The sequence below is a fragment of the Mustelus asterias genome, chromosome 18 (assembly GCF_964213995.1).
Source record: "Mustelus asterias chromosome 18, sMusAst1.hap1.1, whole genome shotgun sequence".
Classification (NCBI taxonomy): Eukaryota; Metazoa; Chordata; class Chondrichthyes; order Carcharhiniformes; family Triakidae; genus Mustelus; species Mustelus asterias.
Window position 1 is genome coordinate 29,003,020 of NC_135818.1, and position 20,834 is coordinate 29,023,853.

General features: G+C 45.8%; 1 protein-coding gene across 16 annotated transcripts in view; it reads right to left on the reverse strand.

Moving 5' to 3' along the window:
• Positions 1-20,834, reverse strand: part of numb (NUMB endocytic adaptor protein) — a 250,389-nt gene that overhangs the window by 78,868 nt on the left and 150,687 nt on the right. For all 16 annotated transcript variants that reach the window (XM_078233644.1, XM_078233656.1, XM_078233648.1 and 13 more), the window contains one exon: positions 15,513-15,587. In XM_078233644.1, the coding sequence (XP_078089770.1) occupies positions 15,513-15,587 (75 nt within the window). The remainder of the gene's footprint in view (positions 1-15,512; positions 15,588-20,834) is intronic.

Consider the following 20,834-nt stretch of genomic DNA (forward strand, 5'->3'; position numbering starts at 1 on the left):
TCACAAATAGATCGTGACTGATCTGATATGATAATCCTCAACTCCATATCACATGTCTTGAGGGAGGAGACATTGAAGGGATCTAGTAGTGATCCCTCCAATGTCTTCAAATACTGAAAAGGTATGAATAAAGCAGGGTAGTTGAGTGAGTGACTTTAACTACCCCCATATTGAATGGGACTTCCTTACAGCCAGAGCCTCAGATAGAGAGCAATTTGTTAGATGTTTCCAGGAGGCTTTTTTGGACAGTATGTTGACAATCCAACCAGAGAGGGGGTCATACTAGACTTGGTGATCTATGATTCAATGGAGGAGCATTTTGGGTTTAGCGACCATAATCCCATAAGATTTCGAGCAGTCATGGATAAGGACAAGACTGGCCCTCGCGTGAGGGTGCTTAATTGGGTGAAGGCCAATCACATGTAAATTAGACAGGAACTGGGCATGTGAATTGAGAGCGGCTATTTGAGGGCAAATCCATGTCTGGCATGTGGGAGGCTTTTAAAGGCCACTTGATTGAAGTGCAGTTCAAGCATGTTCCTGCAAAAATGAAGGATAGAAATGGCAGCATTCAGGGACCATGGATGACATGGGGAATTGTATGCTTACTGCGGGAAGCAAGGGGAGAAATAGCTGGGGCCTTAACAGATATCTTCACATCCTCTTTGACCACAGGTTAGATTCCAGAGGACTAGAGGATAGCCAATGTTGTTCCCTTGTTTAAGAAAGGAAGCATGAATAATCCAGGAAATTATAGGCCAGTGAGCCTGATGTCTGTGGTGGAGAAACTTTTGGAGAAGATACTGAGAGACAAGATATATGCACATTTGGAAGAAAATGGACTAGCGACAGACAGCATGGTTTTGTACGGGGAAAGTCATGTCTCACCAACTTGATTGAGTTTTTTGAAGAGGTGACAAAGATAATTGATGAGAAAAGGGCAGTAGATGTACTTTATATGGACTTGACAAGGTTCCACAGGCAAACTAGCACAAAAACTAAAATCACATGGGATTTGGGGTGGGCTGGCTAGATGGATGCAGAACTGACTTGGTCATAGAAGACAGAGAGTAGCGATGCAAGGGTGTTTTTGAGAATGGAGATCTATAGCTAGTGTGTTCCACAGGGATCAGTGCTGGAACCTCTGTTGTTTGTAGTATCTCTAAACGATCTGAAGGAAAATGTGGATGGTCTTATTAGTAAGTTTGCGGATGACACAAAGATTGGTGGAGCTGCTGATAGTGCCAGGGATTGTCAGAGAATACAAGAGGATACAGATAGATTGGAGACTTGGGCACAGAAATGGCAGATGGAGTTTAATCTGGACAAATGCTAGGTGATGCATTTTGGAGGATCAAATTTAGGTGTGAAATTTAGGTAAATGGCAGAACCCTTAGAAACATTAACACAGAGGGATCTGGGCGTGCAGATCCACAGTTCCCTAGCAGTGGTAACATGGGTGGCCAAGGTGATTAAGAAGGCATATGGCATGTTTGCCTTCATCGGCCAGGGCACTGAGTACAAGAGTGGCAAACCATGTTGCAGCTATATAAAATCTTGGTTAGGCCACATTTGGAGTATTGCATGCAATTTTCAGACTCTCAGAATCCCTACAGTACAGGAGGAGGCCTTTCGGCCCATCGAGTCCACACTGACCACAATCCCACCCAGGCCCTATTTATGTAAGCCCGCACATTTACCCTGCTAGCCCCCCTGACACTAGGGTCAATATAGCATGGCCAATCAACCCAACCTGCACATCTTTGGACTGAGGGAGGAAACTGGAACACCTGGAGGAAACCCAGGCAGACACGGGGAGAATGTGCAAACTCCACACACACTGTCCCGAGGCCGGAATTGAACCTCAGTCCCTGGCGCTGTGAGACAGCAACGCTAACCACTGTTCTGGTCACCACACTATCAGAAGGATGTGGAAGCTTTGGGGAGAGTGCAAAGAAGGTTCACCAGGATGTTGCCTGGTCTCGAGTGTGTTGGCTATGTGGAATGGTTGAATAAACTAGGATTGCTTTTCACTGGAAAGATGGAGACTGAGGGGAGGCCTGATAAAAAAAATTATGAGAGGCATAGACAAGGTGGATAGAGGCTTTTTCCATGGGTGGAAGTGCGAATTACAAGGGGGTACAGGTTCAAGGTGAGGGGGCAAAACTTAAGGGAGATGTACAGGGCAAGTTTTTCACAGAGAGTGGTTGGTGCCTGGAATGCAATGCCAGAGGTGGTGATGGAAGCAGGCACATTAGCAACATTTTAGTGAGGGCATCATGATCGGCACAGGCTTGGAAAGCCAAAGGGCCTGTTCCTATGCTGTACTTTCTTTTGTTCTTCCTAAAGAATTCTATAGGTTCACTACCTTCTGAGAGAAAAAATTCCTCCTCATCTCTAATTATCCCTTTCTCTGAGATTATGCCCTCTGGTCCTAGACTTGCCCACAAAGGAAAACAATCCATCAGCACTACCCTGTAAAGACCCCCGAGAACCATATACATTCCAATAAGGTTGCCTCCAAATCTTCTAAACTCCAATGAGCACAGGCCCAACCTACTTAACCTCTCCATACCAGGCTGACCAAGGACCTTCCCTTGATCAATCTTTCAATGCCATACGGGTTTTGAAAAGTTGGCTTCATCTTTTCAAAACATCTGGTTTTCATATTATTAGCATACATTCTATTAAATCTAAGCATGTAAATATAACAGTATTGTAGTCCAGTTCAGTCTCACTCTTCCAACAGTGAACATTCCTCCTCCTTCCTCAAAGACGTGATATAGCATCGGCAATCATGTTCTCTATTCCTCCTTTTCCCAACACGCTGCTGTTGTTTAGCTGTTTCCTCTTTATTTTCAAAAGCCTCCTCCTGTTTTCAATCCTGCTCTGATTCCAAGTCCAAGCTCGATTCTGTTGTCATGATTGTAAATCAAACATGGCAACATCCTCAGAGTTGGGCAGGACCCAGAGGGTAAAGCTTTACATTGAATGTAAACTGGTACAAACCACTTTGGATTTGCTTTTCAGTTTCTTTTGCTGAGTCCACCAGGGTGGTACAGTGGCACAGTGGTTAGCGCTGCTGCCTCAACACCAGGGACCCAGGTCAGGTTGATTGGCCATGCTAAAATTGCTCTTAGTGTCCTGAGATGTGTAGGTTAGAGGGATTAGTGGGTGGATATGGGGGTAGGGCCTGGGTGGGATTGTGGTCGGTGCAGACTCGATGGGCCGAAGGGCCTCTTTCTGTACTGTAGGGTTTCTATGATTCTATGATTCTAGTTCTTTGACAACCATCTGATCAAAAATGGTTTCTGATAACTGAACTTCAACCTCTTTATCTTTACTCTTTGATTTCTCGTCTCAACCTGTAGCTTTGTGATCTTGTTACCACACAGTCAGGAAACATCCCAGTATATGCTTCCTGCAACACCTCATGATTTTCCACTGGCTTTTCAACCACAGTAGGCATCACTCCTACCTGTGATCCAGCTAGGATAAACTGTATCCCTGAGAAAAGTAATTTCTCTATATTCCTACCACCACTTCACCACTTTCACCAGGCTCTCCAACCTTACATTATATAATGGAACACTACTTTTTCACCATCAATTCCACCTTTTCTCGCAATACTCCTTCTAAACTACACATCTCCTTATCTCTCACCACTAAAGATGGACTTGCTCCCGTATCCCTGAAGATCTTAACTTCTTTACCTACTCCTCCTGGTACACACAAGTAAACTTTACCCACACAAGTAAATTCTTTAAAGAGGCTTATCAACCTACCCTTGAACAAGCTGTTCTTTTGCACCTCTTTAACTTAAATCATAGTTTCCTTTCCCACTTTGGCAAACCCTACTGGTGATTCCTATTTTACCATGTCTGTCTTCCCAGAGCTTTTCTTAAGCCACCAACTCTGCAACTTTGTGTATCTAACTTTATTACAATTAAAACATCTGAGACTTATTTCTCTTCCACCCTGACATGTTTCTTTTTTTAACAACAAAGAACAACAAAGAACAATACAGCACAGGAACAGGCCCTTCGGCCCTCCAAGCCCGCGCCGCTCCCTGGTCCAAACTAGACCATTCTTTTGTATCCCTCCATTCCCACTCCGTTCATATGGCTGTCTAGATAAGTCTTAAAAGTTTACCTGAGGTAAACTATCCTTACTATCTCCAACAAGATTCTCTTTGCCTTTCCCATAGAAAATTACAGCTCAGAAACAGGCCTTTTGGCCCTTCTTGGCTGTGCTGAACCATTTTTTGCCTAGTCCCACTGACCTGCACTTGGACCATATCCCTCCACACCCCTCTCATCCATGAACCCGTCCACGTTTTTCTTAAATGTTAAAAGTATTTTAACATTTACCACTTTATCCGGCAGATCATTCCACACTCCCACCACTCTCTGCGTGAAGAAGCCCCCCCTAATATTCCCTTTAAACTTTTCTCCTTTCACCCTTAACCCATGCCCTCTGGTTTTTTTCTCCCCTAGCCTCAGTGGAAAAAGCCTGCTTGCATTCACTCTAGCTATACCCATCAAAATCTTATACGCCTCTATCAAATCTCCCTCATTCTTCTACGCTCCAGGGAATAAAGTCCCAACCTATTCAATCTCTCTCTGTAACTCAGCTTCTCAAGTCCCGGCAGCATCCTTGTGAACCTTCTCTGCACTCTTTCAATCTTATTTACATCCTTCCTGTAACTAGGTGACCAAAACTGTACACAATACTCTAAATTCGGCCTCACCAATGCCTTATATAACCTTACCAGAACACTCCAACTTTTATATTCGATACTCCAATTTATAAAGGCCAATGTACCAAAGGCACTCCTTACGACACTATCCACCTGCGATGCCACTTTTAGGGAATTCTGTACCTGTATTCCCAGATCCCCCTGTTCAACTGCACTCTTGGAGTTGTTTGGGTTTAATCTCAGTTTGTTTGGGTTTAATCTCAGTTTGTTTGGGTTTAATCTCAGTTTGTTTGGGTTTAATCTCAGTTGTTTGGGTTTAATCTTAGTTTGTTTGGGTTTAATCTCAATTTTAGAGTCTCCCACCCTCCCCCCTCCCCTAACCTAAAAAAAAGGACTCGGAGTGAGAGCAGGTAAGCTTTTTTTTTCTCTCTTTTGTTTCTTAGTAAGGGAAGTTAGCAGGGATGTCAGTGCAGGCAGTGCAATGTTCCTCCTGTAGGATGTTTGAGGTGAGGGACACCAGTAGTGTCCCAGCTGAGTACACCTGCAGGAAGTGCATCCAATTCCAGCTCCTTGAAGACCGTGTTAGGGATCTGGAGCTGGAGCTGGATGAACTTCGGATCATTTGGGAGGCAGAGGTGGTCATAGATAGAAGCTTCAGGGATGTAGTTACTCCGAAGTATGAAGACAGATGGGTGACGGTGAGAGGGGCTGGGAGGAAGCAGTCAGTGCAGGAATCCTTTGTGGTCGTTCCCCTCGGCAACAAGTATACCGCTTTGGATACTGTTGGGGGGGTGGGGGAGAACCTACCAGTGGTAAGCCACGGTGACCGGATCTCCAGCAGAGTCCATCCCTGTGGCTCAGAAGGGAAGGGGGGAGAGTAGGAGAGCAATTGTCATTGGGGATTCGATAGAGGGACAGATAGGAGGTTCTGTGGCAGCGAAAGAGACTCACGGATGATATGTTGCCTCCTGGGTGCCAGGGTCCGTGACGTCTCGGACCGTGTTTTCAGGATCCTTAAGGGGGAGGGGGAACACTCAAGTCGTGGTACACATTGGTACCAACGACATAGGTAAGAGAAGGGACGGGGATTTAAAACAGGAATTTAGGGAGCTAGGGTGGAAGCTGAGAGCCAGGATGTGGTGTATATGGATTTCAGGAAAGCGTTTGATAAGGTTTCCCATGGTAAATGTTTGCAGAAAATACGGACACATGGATTGAGGCTGATTTAGTGGTTTGGATCAGGAATTGGCTAGCTGTAAGAAAACAGAGGGTGGTGGTTGATGGGAAATATTCATCCTGGAGTTCAGTTACTAGTGGTGTACCGCAAGGATCTGTTTTGGGGCCACTGCTGTTTGTCATTTTTATTAATGACTTGGATGAGGGCGTAGAAGGATGAATTAGTAAATTTGCGGATGACACTAAAGTCGGTGGAGTTGTAGACAGTGCGGTGGGAACTGGCAGGTTACAGAGGGACATAGATAAGCTGCAGAGCTGGGCTGGGAGGTGGCAAATGGAGTTTAATGCGGAAAAGTGTGAGGTGATTCACTTTGGAAGGAGTAACAGGAATACAGAGTACTGGACTAATGGTAAGATACTTGGTAGTGTGGATGAACAGAGGGATCTGGGTGTCCATGTGCATAAATCCCTGAAAGTTGGCACCCACGTTGATAGGGTTGCTAAGAAGGCGTACGGTGTGTTAGCTTTTATTGGTAGAGGGATTGAGTTTCGGAGCCAGGAGGTCATGCTGCAACTGTACAAAACTCTTGTGCGGCCGCACTTGGAGTATTGCGTACAGTTCTGGTCGCCGCATTATAGGAAAGATGTGGAAGCATTGGAAAGGATGCAGAGGAGATTTACCAGGATGTTGCCTGGTATGGTGGGAAGATCGTATTAGGAAAGGCTGAGGGACTTGAGGTTGTTTTCGTTAGAGAGAAGAAGGTTAAGAGGTGACTTAATAGAGGCATACAAGATGATCAGAGGATTAGATAGGGTGGATAGTGAGAGCCTTTTTCCTCGGATGGTGATGGCTAACACGAGGGGACATAGCTTTAAATTGAGGGGTGAGAGATATAGGACAGATGTTAGAGGTAGGTTCTTTACTCAGAGTAGTAAGGGCGTGGAATGCCCTGCCTGCAGCAGTAGTGGACTCATCAACATTAAGAGCATTCAAATGGTTATTGGATAAACATATGGATGATATTGGAATAGTGTAGATTAGAGGGGCTTTAGATTGGTTTCACTGGTCGGCGCAACATCGAGGGCCGAAGGGACTGTACTGAGCTGTAATGTTCCAGGACAAACCATGTTGTCATGTCTGGTTTGTTGCCGGTGCCACGTGCTGGCGAGTTGAGGAACAGGGAGAGAGTGCAGATAAACACATGGCTGCAGGGATGGTGTAGGAGGGAGGGTTTCAGTTACATGGATAATTGGAACGCATTCTGGGGAAGGTGGGACCTGTACAAACAGGACGGTTTGCACCAATATCCTGGGAGGGAAATTTGCTACGGCTCTTCGGGGGGGTTTAAACTAATTTGTCATGGATAAGGATAGATCTGGTCCTCGGGTTGAAGTTCTGAACTGGAAAAAGGCCAAATTTGATGAAATGAGAAGGGATCTGGGAAGTGTGGATTGGCACAGGCTGTTCTCTGGTAAGGATGTAAATGGAAAGTGGGAGGCCTTCAAAGGAGAAATTTTGAGAGTGCAGAGTTTGTATGTTCCTGTCAGGATTAAAGGCAAAGTAAATTGGAATAAGGAACCTTGGTTCTCGAGGGAGATTGTAACACTGATTAAGAGGAAGAGAGAGTTGTATGAAATGTACAGGCAGCAAGGAACAGATCAGATGCTCGAGGAGTATAAAAAGTGCAAGAAGCTACTCAAGAGGGAAATCAGGAGGGCTAAAAGAAGACATGAGGTTGCTTTGGCAGACAGAGTGAAGGAAAATCCAAAGACCTTCTATAGGTATGTTAGGAGCAAAAGGATAGTGAGGGATAAAATTGGTCCTCTTGAAGACCAGAGTGGTAGACTGTGTATGGAACCAAAAGAGATGGGGGAGATACTAAATGGTTTTTTTGCATCCGTATTTACTGAGGAAACGGGCATGGAGTCTACGGAAATAGGGCAAACAGGTAGGGAGGTCGTGGAACCTTTACAGATCAAAGGGGAGGAGGTGCTTGCTGTCTTGAGGCAAATCAGAGTGGATAAATCCCCAGGACCGGACAGGGTATTCCCTCGGACCTTGAGGGAAGCTAGTGTTGAACTTGCAGGGGCCCTGGCAGACATATTTAAAATGTCAGTATTCACGGGGGAGGTACCGGATGATTGGAGGGTGGCTCATGTTGTTCCGTTGTTTAAAAAAGGTTCCAAAAGAAATCCAGGAAATTATAGGCCAGTAAGTTTGACGTCGGTGGTGGGCAAGTTATTGGAAGGTGTGATATGGGGTAGGATCTACAAATATTTGGATAGACAGGGACTTATTAGGGAGAGTCAACATGGCTTTGTGCGTAGGTCATGTTTGACCAATCTATTAGAGTTTTTCGAGGAGGTTACCAGGAAAGTGGATGAAGGGAAGGCAGTGGATGTTGTCTACCTGGATTTCAGCAAGGCCTTTGACAAGGTCCCTCATGGGAGGTTAGTTAGGAAGGTTCAGTCGCTAGGTATACATGGGGAGGTAGTAAATTGGATTAGACACTGGCTCAATGGAAGAAGCCAGAGAGTGGTTGTGGAGGATTGCTTCTCCGAGTGGAGGCCTGTGACTAGTGGTGTGCCGCAGGGATCGGTGTTGGGTCCATTGTTGTTTGTCATCTATATCGATGATCTAGATGATAATGTGGTAAATTGGATCAGCAAGCTTGCTGATGATACAAAGATTGGAGGTGTAGTGGACAGTGAGGAAGGTTTTCAAAGCTTGCAGAGGGATTTGGACCAACTAGAAAAATGGGCTGCAAAATGGCAAATGGAATTTAACGCAGACAAGTGTGAGATATTGCACATTGGAAGGACGAACCAAAGTAGAACGTACAGGGTAAATGGTAGGACTCTGAAGAGTGCAGTTGAACAGAGGGATCTGGGAATACAGGTACAGAATTCCCTAAAAGTGACGTCACAGGTGGATAGGGTCGTAAAGAGGGCCTTTGGTACATTGGCCTTTATAAATCGGAGTATCGAGTATAAAAGTTGGAGTGTTATGGTAAGGTTATATAAGGCATTGGTGAGACCGAATTTGGAGTATTGTGTACAGTTTTGGTCACCTAGTTACAGGAAGGATGTAAATAAGATTGAAAGAGTGCAGAGAAGGTTCACAAGGATGCTGCCGGGACTTGAGAAGCTGAGTTACAGAGAGAGATTGAATAGGTTGGGACTTTATTCCCTGGAGCGTAGAAGATTGAGGGGAGATTTGATAGAGGTGTATAAGATTTTGATGGGTATAGATAGAGTGAATGCAAGCAGGCTTTTTCCGCTGAGGCTAGGGGAGAAAAAACCTGAGGGCATGGGTTAAGGGTGAAAGGAGAAAAGTTTAAAGGGAATATTAGGGGGGGCTTCTTCACGCAGAGTGGTGGGAGTGTGGAATGCGCTGCCGGATAAAGTGGTAAATGCTTTTAAAGCATTTTAAATGCTGAAACGTTTAACATTTAAGAAAAACTTGGACGGGTTCATGGATGAGAGGGGTGTGGAGGGATATGGTCCAAGTGCAGGTCAGTGGGACTAGGCAAAAAATGGTTCGGCACAGACAAGAAGGGCCAAAAGGCCTGTTTCTGAGCTGTAATTTTCTATGGTTCTATGGTCAGGGAGATGGGAAAACGACCTGTAGTCCAGAAGCCAGTGTTGAGTGCAGTGAGATTCTGAGGAGGGTATCAAGGTCGCAGGAGTGTACCAGCAGACAGGAAAAAGGTGGGTTGAAGTGTGTCTACTTCAATGCAAGGAGCATCCAGAATAAGGTAGGTAAACTTGGAGCGTGGATCGGTACTTGGGACTACGATGTTGTGGCCATTATGGAGTCTGAGGATTTTTTTTCCCCCAGATTCTATCCCGCTCAGATTGAAATTGATGAAACCTTGATTAAAGAAAAGATTCAAAATTACCTGCCATTTATGCTGCCAATCTCGCAGTTTTACCCTTTTGCACTCATGTTATTTCAAGTTCGGATGTTCTTTTCAGTTCCTGAAGTTCTAATTCACTCTCTTTTTCTTTGTTCTGTGAGGACGATTCTTTCTTTTTCTTAGCTTTTAATCACAACTCAAACTGTTTCATTTCTTTTTCCTGTTCAAACTGTTTTAATTATTTTGTTCTGTTCCCTCTTTTCGTTTTTGCTGCTCTCTCTTTCTTTCCCCCTTACCATTGCCTCCAATTCAAGCTGTTTCATTTGTAATTGAACTCTAGCCAATTCCAATGCATTCGACTGTGTTTCTAGCAATTTTAAATGCTGAGCTATCACTGCAATTATCTCAGCCTTCCTCACCATGTAGGTATAGTCAACTGCAGCCCATTTGCCAATTCCAAAAGCTTTGCTTTAATCACCTTTTGTAAACCACTTCGACTGACTTCTACCATGCCGAGGAAAATCTTAGCCACTGAAAGACATTTTTCCACAATCAATCCCCAGTTAAACGAACTGAATGCAACACCTGAAAAAAAAAATGTTCCCATCACCCACTCTCTCACAGCTTTTAATCCTGGAAAAGAATCCCCAATTTTGTAAGGAAATGGATCAAAATATGTTATGAAGCCTGACCAGTGGCCAAATTTTCTATTTTGGCATTAGTGTGAGGGGGGGGGGGGGGGTTGGACGAGGGGGGGGGGGGGGGGGGTGGTCGGGCGAGAGGGTGGGGGGGTCGGGCGAGAGGGTGGGGGGGTCGGGCGAGAGGGGGGGGGGTCGGGCGAGAGGGGGGGGTCGGGCGAGAGGGGGGGGTCGGGCGAGAGGGGGGGGTCGGGCGAGAGGGGGGGGTTGAGCGAGAGGGGGGGGGTCGAGCGAGGGGGGGGGGTCGGGCGAGAGAGGGGGTCGGGCGAGGGGGGGGTCGGCCGAGGGGGGGGGGGTCGGCCGAGGGGGGGGGGGGGGGGTCGGCTGAGGGGGGGGGGGGGTTGGGGGTCGGGCGAGGGTGGGATCGGGTGAGGGGGGGGTCGGGGGTCGGGTGAGGGGGGGGGTGGGTGGGGCAAGGGGGGGGTCGGGTGAGAGGGGGGGTGGGGCAAGAGAGCGGGGGGGGAGAGAGCGGGGGGGCGGGTGGGAACGGGAGGGAGCGGGCGGGAGCGGGAAAGAGCGGGCGGGAGCGGGAACGGGAAAGAGCGGGTGGGAACGGGAGCGAGCGGGCGGGAGCAGGAACGGGAGCGAGCGGGCGGGAGCGGGAGCGAGCGGGCAGTAGCAGGCGCGAGGTCGATACTGCTTGCTTTTCACTGTCGGCTTGGCTTCTCCCCTTGAGCACATGGCTCTATCAATCAACCTAATCAAAACCCTACTCTGACACCCCAGTGGTAAAACCAAATATACAATAATGCATTAACTCAGATTAAAACAAACATATCTCTTGCTAAAATCAATTATTAGCGTGCATTCTCAGCATGTGAGCTGCCTGATTTGTCGACAAATTGGCACGATATGAAACTGCTGAATTTTAAATATACCCCTCACAAAAGCATGATATAAAAACATTTCTCAATGGCACAGTGTCAGCACAGCACTCACTGTGCCTCCTAACTTAGTGTTATCTCCATCTATCAATGTACGTCACTCTAATCTTTCACCCAAGTCATCTGCAGTTCTCTTTCTGAATGTACAGATCAGAAATGTGCTTCTGAGCTATAACATATCAATAAGTGCCTGTGCCAAAAAATTATACATTCTGCAAATCAAGCATAACATCACCCTTCTAACACGGAGAGTTTTGAAGTTGACAGTGATAAAGAAAAGTTACAAAGCTTTGTTTACATTATCAACAAGTTGGCATTCTGCTGCTAGCTGAATTGTTGATTTAGGCCTTTACAACTCATGTGAAGTATTAGCTGAGCTTGATATGGTGTACCCAAGGGCGAAAATTATTAAGTGTCATGATTTTGTAATAGCTTTTCAAACCAGGATACAGAAACATCTCAATATAATTTACACCAAACTTTTAAACACTGCCAAAATGTTTAAGTAGCGTTTATGAATTGGTACGATTTGTAGCTTGTACACATTTTAAACAGAAACAATGAGGCCCTACTCATCATTGTAATTCAACACCCATGAACACTTCAGTATTCAAAACATGTCATGTTTTCCACGTAAATGAAGTTTTATATCATATTTTGTCACAGTATAAAATGCGCAACCTATATTCAAAATAACACTTTGTCAAACCATCAGTTCCCCCATCTGGCTGAAAAAGTCAGCATTATGCTCCCAGTTCTTTGCCAATCGCGTTCTAAACTGATAATCTGGCAAACAGCTGCCAAAGAGGCACTTGATATTTTGACAGACGTGCCCAGCCTCTGCAAGAACAAGAACGCCTCGTCAGGGTTAGAGGTGAGGGAAGGGAAAGAAATGTTAGAAGAAAATGAAAATCACTGACACAGGACCACTATTTCGCACACACAACACAGCATGTTAAGGGCTCAAACATGCGGTATCAATATCAAAAACTTAACTGTTTCACATATATGATAGATATAAGAAAGTTCAGAGATCATTAATCATCGCAACATGCAACACAAAGCTACAGGAGCATCACTGCAAAGAACAGTAGTTACAGAGTCAATATGGCATTGAATGAAGCTATTCAGTCCATTGAACTAATGTTGGCTTTCAGTAATCAGATGGCAATCAGATCAGTCCCATATTGTCACTCTATCCCTGTAGCCCTGCAAGTTTATTACGCTGAAGTGCCCAACCAATTACCTTTTGAAGTCATTAATCATCTCCAGTTCTGCACCATCATGGGCAAAATATTCCAGGTCATTATTACTGACTTTTTTTTCATATTCCCCCTGTATCACTTGCCTACAGTCTCAATCCTTGCGCCATTCGCTAATGGAAACATATTTTCTTTGTCTATCTTCTAAACCTGTCACAATCTTTTTCACTTCTGTCAAATCTCTCATTTCTTTGGAACCATTCTGGTAAATCTCTTCAGCACTCTCTCAAAGACCTTCAAATCCTTTCTAAAGTGTAGACACAATATTCCAGTTCTGGCTGAATCAGAGCTTTACAAAGATTCAGCATAACTTCTCTGCTTTTGTACTCAGAAGCTCAAGGTTCTAAAACTAGTGTGGACACTGGAAAACTAAATAAAAGCAGAGAATGTAATACTCAGCAAGTTTGGCATCGTCAGGCAGGTTCTTTCTTCACGAATTCTAAGTTTAAAACTACACAACATTACTAGATTTGATTCTACCCATGGTTACTCTAATAGCTTTTCTAACAACGCTCTCAATATGATCCTGATATCTTCAAACATTGATGCTCATGAACTCCTTGGTCCCTCTGGTCCTGCGCACTCTATAGAATGTGCCATTAAGTCTATACTGCCTTCCCTATCCATTTTGCCAAAATGCATCACCTCACACTTTTGTATTAACTTCCATCTGCTTCCATTCTGGTAGTCCAAGTCCTATCACATTTGATTGGTATCATCTCCACTGTCAACCACACCTCTAAGCTCAGCATCATCAACAAATTTTGACATGTTACTTTGTATTCCAATATCCAATTCATTAATAAACACCTAAAAAGGCAGTGGTCCTGGCAATGACCCTTGAGGACCACAAATACCATCCTCCAGTTTAAAAACCATTTACTACAATTCTGTGTGTTCTATCCTTAAAACATTTTTTAAGGATAGAACACACATAAAAATCAAACATGACACTGACCCTTCTGTTCCATGAGTCTCAATTTAGATTACCGGTCTTTCATGCGTTACTTTGTCAAATTCTTTTTAAAAAATGATATAGCAAAAATCCATTCTACTCTCTTCATCAAAAATTAGTCAAGCACAATCTGACTTTTGCAAATCTGTGTTGTCTCAAAACTCTCCAAATGCCTGCCAGTTTTTTTTCCCTGATTAATGCTTCAAAAGCTTATCTGCTATTATAAATCATAGAATCTACAGTGCAGAAGGAGGCCATTTGGCCCATCAAGCATGCACCAACAAAAATCCCACTCAGGTCCTATCCCCGTAACCCCACATATTTACCCTCCTGGTCCCTTGACTAAGGGACAATCTTATCATGGCCAGTCAACCTAACCCGCACATCTTTGGACTGTGGGAGGAAACCGGAGCACCCGGAGGAAACCCGACACAGCAGACATGGGGAGAACATGCAAACTCCACACAGACAGTGACTAGAGGCCAGAATCGAACCCAGGTCCCTGGCACTGAGGCAGCAGTGCTAACCACTATGCCACCCAGATTATGTTAAACTAACAGGCCTGTAGTTACTAGGAATGCTCTTACACTCTTTCATGAGAAAGTGCTACTGAGGGAAAACTGGAAGATCATGGCAAACCCACTTATTATCTCCAACCGCACTTCCCTTAGCAACCCGAGACGTAAGCCACCCTAAGCTTGGCTGCCTTTCCAGTAGATCCTGCCACCAAATTTCACAGTAAGAAGTTTAACAACACCAGGTTCAAGTCCAACAGGTTTATTTGGTAGCAAAAGCCACACAAGCTTTCAGAGCTCCAAGCCCCTTCCTCAGGTGAGTGGGAATTCTGTTCACAAACAGGGCATATAAAGACACAAGACTCAATTTACATGAATAAATCCACATCATGACCAAATTTCACCACATCCATTAGCTCCATCATCCTCGTTTCTACGGATATTTTGTCAGTATACACAATAAAATCATCAAGTATTCTAGCCTTGCTCTGCTCTGCATCCATCACCTTCCTTGTCCCTAATAGCCTTCCTCTTGCTTTATTTACATGTCAGGAGAACATTTTTAAAAGTTTATTTATTAGTATCATAAGTAGGCTAACATTAACACTGCAATGAAATTACTGTGTAAATCCGCCTTTTTATGTTAACTTCTCCCCCTTTATTCTTTCATGTGAGTATCACTGATAAGGCCAGTATTTGATGCCTATTCCTAATTGCCCTTGAACTGAGTGGCTTGTCAGGCCATTTCAGAGGGCAGTTAAGAATCAAGCACATTGTTGTGGGCCTGGAGTCACATGTAGGCCAGACCAGGTAGCAGACATCCTTCCCTAAAGGACATTAGTGATCCAGATTAGTTTTTTTTACAACAATCAATGCTAGTTGCCATTGTAACCAATACTGAGACGAGCTTTCCATTCCAGATTAATCAATTGAATTTAAATTCCACCAGCCACCATGGTGGGATTTGAACCCATGTCCCCAGAGCATTAGCCTGGGCCTCTAGATTACTAGTCCAGTGACATTGATACCACATCACCATCTCCCCCACCACTTTATTCCCATGTCCTGTCTTTGCCAATCATATTTTTAACTTCCCTTCCCCTCTCAACTTATTGTATCTGATTTTAATTTGAAGAATTCACTTCCAATGCATCCTTTTGTTTCATCATATTCTCTATCCCCTCATCATCCATGAATCCCAAATTTTAGTTTCCCTACCATGTGCATTTCTAATACACTTAGCCTGTACCTGAATCATTTCTTCTATTAAAAAAAATCACCCATTATTCTGTTACGGTTTTTCCTGTCAACTTCGATTCCATTTACCTTGGCTAGATCCCTTCTCATCCCACTGAAATTAGTTGTCTTCCAATTCAGAATTCCTGCTTTAGTTTGTAAAGCAACGTAAAGTCAGTATTTGCATGTTAAAAGAGTTAAGTTTTCTAAAACATGTAGATACATACAGATTTCAGTCTCTTTACAGCTTCCTCACAGATGTGCATCCCTCGCGATTCGTCTACCTCCACATGGCCCAAGTACTGGAAAAGGAAAATATAAATCAAAGTTTAGATCAGCCTCCAACATATTCCAACTAGATACCAGCCAACTTAATTTAACATAAAATCACCACAAACCCCTCCATCGCTTAGGAGTCGAATGGGTCAACATTCTCCCGTGGACTTGGGTCTCAATGGTTGTGGTATATCCAGCTGCTCCTTATCATTATCCTGACCCATGATGAAAACTGAGTGTGAACTTTGGACATGCATAGGGTTGAATTTAGCCATGGCAATTCAAGAGTTGATTCGCCTGCTCTTAATGCAGAAGCATTGACAAGGGCCAAGAAAAACTACTTTAGCAAGTAATTGGAGGATCAATGCCAGCAGTGAAGCGCTTTGTGAAGTAAAGTCTGTTCCTACAGGCGGGGAGGGAATGAGAGGGAATAACACCTACATTATGATGCACAAATGAGGTTACTGTTACCAAAATCAGACTTTTTTAAGTTCATATTTATTAGCGTGCATTCAGTTCCCTTCTTGCTAGTTTACATTCACAAGTATTTCACAGCATCAGGGATGCCTGGATTTTAAATGCCACTGATAATCCATCTGAGCATAGTTATGACAGTTATCCCAATTCCTCAATAAGTACTCCATTGAAACCAGCCCCAATCAAAAAACGACCCTACTTTGTTTCCAAGTCACTAGTTTGGAAAGGTAAAGAAAGATACTTTGTTTCTATTTGAAAGCTGTGCTTTTGAAGCAGGGTCTCAATGGAAACAGACATTTCAAGCTTTAGCCATTTTCCAGGCCCGCACATCAATTCAAAACAAGTTTTTGCATTTATATAACACCTTTTAACAGAGGTCAAGAGAAACAAGGTGCCTAAACTAGATGGTTCATCCATGGCAAACAAGTTAGCTCAGGTTTTGATGCAGAATGTATTGTGACACTGATTCTTTAAACAGTCTCAGTTACTACATGGAACCAAGGGAATTTTATAGAAACAAGGAAAGGGAAAACAAATAACTGATAAAAAGAGGAAATAAATAAAATGAGAGTAAACTAGCCACATAAACTAAAGCAAATTGTCAGAGGCTTTATAAGAACAAATATCTGTAGGGTATCTTATCTTTAGAATAATAAGTGCTTAATAGGCATATTATAAAACAAAATCCTGAGAGGATCCTGAGAGACAGGATTTATGATCATCTAGAGAAGTTTAGTATGATCAAAAGTAGTCAGCACGGCTTTGTCAGGGGCAGGTCGTGCCTTACGAGCCTGGTTGAGTTCTTTGAAAATGTGACCAAGCACATTGACGAAGGAAGAGCGGTGGATGTGGTCTATATGGACTTCAGCAAAGCGTTCGATAAGGTCCCCCATGCAAGACTTCTTGAGAAAGTGAGAGGGCATGGGATCCAAGGGGCTGTTGCCTTGTGGATCCAGAACTGGCTTGCCTGCAGAAGGCAGAGAGTGGCTGTGGAGGGGTCTTTCTCTGCATGGAGGTCAGTGACCAGTGGAGTGCCCCAGGGATCTGTTCTGGGACCCTTGCTGTTTGTCATTTTCATAAATGACCTGGATGAGGAAGTGGAGGGATGGGTTGGTAAGTTTGCTGACGACACCAAGGTAGGTGGTGTTGTGGATAGTTTGGAGGGATGTCAGAAGTTGCAGCGAGACATAGATAGAATGCAAGACTGGGCGGAGAAGTGGCAGATGGACTTCAACCCGGATAAGTGTGTAGTGATCCATTTTGGCAGATCCAATGGGATGGAGCAGCAGTATAAAATGAAGGGTACCATTCTTAGCAGTGTAGAGGATCAGAAGGACCTTGGGGTCCGGGTCCATAGGACTCTTAAATCGGCCTCGCAGGTGGAGGATGCGGTCAAGAAGGCGTATGGCGTACTAGCCTTCATTAATCGAGGGATTGAGTTTAGGAGTCGGGAGATAATGCTGCAGCTTTATAGGACCCTGGTTAGACCCCACTTGGAGTACTGCGCGCAGTTCTGGTCACCTCATTACAGGAAAGATGTTGAAGCCATTGAAAGGGTGCAGAGGAGATTTACAAGGATGTTGCCTGGATTGGGGGGCATGCCTTATGAGGATAGGTTGAGGGAGCTTGGTCTCTTCTCCCTGGAGAGACGAAGGATGAGAGGTGACCTGATAGAGGTTTACAAGATGTTGAGGGGTCTGGATAGGGTGGACTCTCAGAGGCTATTTCCAAGGGCTGAAATGGTTGCTACGAGAGGACACAGGTTTAAGGTGCTGGGGGGTAGGTACAGGGGGGATGTCAGGGGTAAGTTTTTCACTCAGAGGGTGGTGGGTGAGTGGAATCGGCTGACGTCGGTGGTGGTGGAGGCAAACTCGTTGGGGTCTTTTAAGAGACTTCTGGATGAGTACATGGGATTTAATGGGATTGAGGGCTATAGATAGGCCTAGAGGTGGGGATGTGATCGGCGCAACTTGTGGGCCGAAGGGCCTGTTTGTGCTGTGGCTTTCTATGTTCTATGTAAAATATGATACAAAGACACATAAGGAGGTATTAGATCAGACGACCAAAAGTTTGGTCAAACATGTTGATGCGCGATATAACACACGAGAGGCGTGATGTACTCGGGAAATAAAGGCTTTTATTGCCAACAATAACAGAGCTACCATATACAGTACACGATCCCAGACTAAAGGGTCACCAGGCAGAGCAGTGACCTTTATACCTCTCCCAGGAGGCGGAGCCGACTGGGGTGTACCATAACAACTATATTAACAGGTAGAACAGCCCAACCCTAACCCCAACAGTAACATATCTACAGACTCATAGTACTGGCCAGACCATGGCTCAGCACTACCTAGTGGGAACCAACAATGGTTCACCACATTCACCCCTCCTTTGAAAACAAAGGCCGGCGGGGTACAAAACACAGAATAATTGTTCGTTTGTCTATAAGTTCAAGCGGTCTGGGGGACCGCACCGTCGTTGTGACCTCCTCAACACCGGCGATGACACCGGTTCAGGCAATCGCGATGACGTTCTCTCCAAGGCGATGTCCAGCGACTCTTCCAGTGCCTCACGGGCCGGTAGACCCCAAGGTGGTGACAATCCGCTGAACTCGGGCATGCCTTGAAGTGGCGACCATCTCCTGGACTCAGGCAAGCTGTACACGGGAGTAAGAGGGTTAAGTGATGGTCTCGATGCTGCCCGCGCCGTGTCAGGAGGGGAAAAAATGGTTGGGGGGTCCCTAACAGTAGGTGTGGGAGCGACAGGGGTTTCCAAGTCCCCTGCTGGCGCCAGATCTCAAATCGAGACCGTGTCCTCTCGCCCGTCAGGATATGCCACGTAGGCATACTGAGGGTTGGCGTGGAGGAGATGGACCTGTTCAACCAGAGGGTCGGACTTGCGGGTCTTAACATGTCGCCGCAGGAGGACAGGTCCTGAGTACGTCAACCAAGACGGTAATGAGGTCCCAGAGGAAGACTTCCTAGGGAATGAAAACATTCTCTCATGAGGAGTAGCGTTGGTTGCCGTACACAGGAGTGAGCGTATGGAGTGGAGCGCATCAGGGAGTACCTCTTGCCAACGGGAGACTGGAAGACCTTTAGACTTCAACGCCAGTAAGACAGCCTTCCAGACTGTAGCATTCTCTCGTTCGACCTGTCCGTTACCCCATGGGTTGTAGCTCGTGGTTCTACTGGAGGCAATCCCGTATGAGAGCAGGTATTGCCTCAAGTCATCGCTCATGAACGACGAGCCCCTATCGCTGTGGATGTAACAGGGGTAACCGAACAGGGTGAAAAGATCACGAAATGCCTTGATAACCGTGGCAGCGGTCATATCAGAACAGGGAATGACAAAAGGGAATCGTGAGTACTCATCAACCACATTGAGGAAGTACACGTTCCGATCTGTCGAGGGAAGGGGGCCCTTAAAGTCCACACTCAGTCTTTCGAAGGGACGAGTGGCCTTAACGAGTTGTGCCCTGTCAGGTCGGTAAAAGTGCGGTTTGCATTCCGCGCATACCCGGCAGCTTCTGGTTATGGACCTGACATCCTCCACCGAGTAGGGTAGATTCCGGGCTTTTATGAAGTGGTAGAGCCGAGTGACCCCCGGATGGCAGAGGTCATTGTGGAGAGCCTGCAATCGATTCTCCTGCATGCTGGCGCATGTTCCACGCGACAGGGCATCCGAGGGCTCGTTGAGCTTCCCTGGACGATACATGATATCATAATTGTAGGTGGAGAGTTCGATTCTCCACCTCAAGATCTTATCATTCCTGATCTTACCCCGTAACGTGTTGTTGAACATGAACGCCACGAACCGCTGGTCCGTGAGCAGAGTGAACCGTTTGCCCGCCAAGTAATGGCGCCAATGCCGAACGGCCTCCACAATGGCCTCGGCCTCCTTTTCCACCGCCGAGTGTCTAATTTCAGGGCCTTGGAGGGTGCGAGAGAAAAAGGCGACGGGCCTGCCCGCCTGGTTAAGTGTGGCGGCCAGGGCGAAATCAGATGCATCACTCTCCACCTGGAAGGGGATGGACTCGTCGATAGCGTGCATCGTGGCTTTCACGATGTCGGCTTTTATTCTTGCAAAGGCTAAGCGAGCCTCTGTTGCTCGGGGAAAAGAGGTAGACTTGATGAGCGGACGGGCTTTGTCCGCGTAATTGGGAACCCACTGTGCGTAGTATGAGAAGGAGCCTAAGCATCTTCTCAGTGCTTTGACGCTAGTGGGCAGGGGAAGTTCGAGGAGAGGACGCATACGGTCTGGATCAGGGCCAAGGGCCCCGTTTTCCACCACGTATCCGAGGATAGCTAGGCGGCGCGTGCGAAATACACACTTCTCCCTGTTGTAGGTCAGATTCAGGCGAGATGCAGTGCATAAGAATCTAAAAAGGTTGGCATCGTGGTCCTGCTGGTCATGGCCGCAGATGGTGACGTTATCCAGGTACGGGAAGGTAGCCCGCAGCCCGTTCTGGTCCACCATTCGGTCCATAGCACGCTGGAAGACCGAGACCCCATCCGTGACACCAAAAGGAACCCTTAAAAAATGGTACAGGCGACCATCCGCCTCAAAGGCCGTGTATTGTCGGTCCTCTGGGCGAATGGGGAGTTGAGGTAAGCAGATGGTGGAGAACACCCGGTACTGCGCAATCTGATTGACCATGTCAGATATGCGCGGGAGGGGATACGCATCCAGCTGCGTGTATCTGTTGATGGTCTGACTATAGTCTATGACCATCCGGGGTTTGTTCCCATTCTTAACCACCACGACTTGCGCTCTCCAGGGACTAGCGCTAG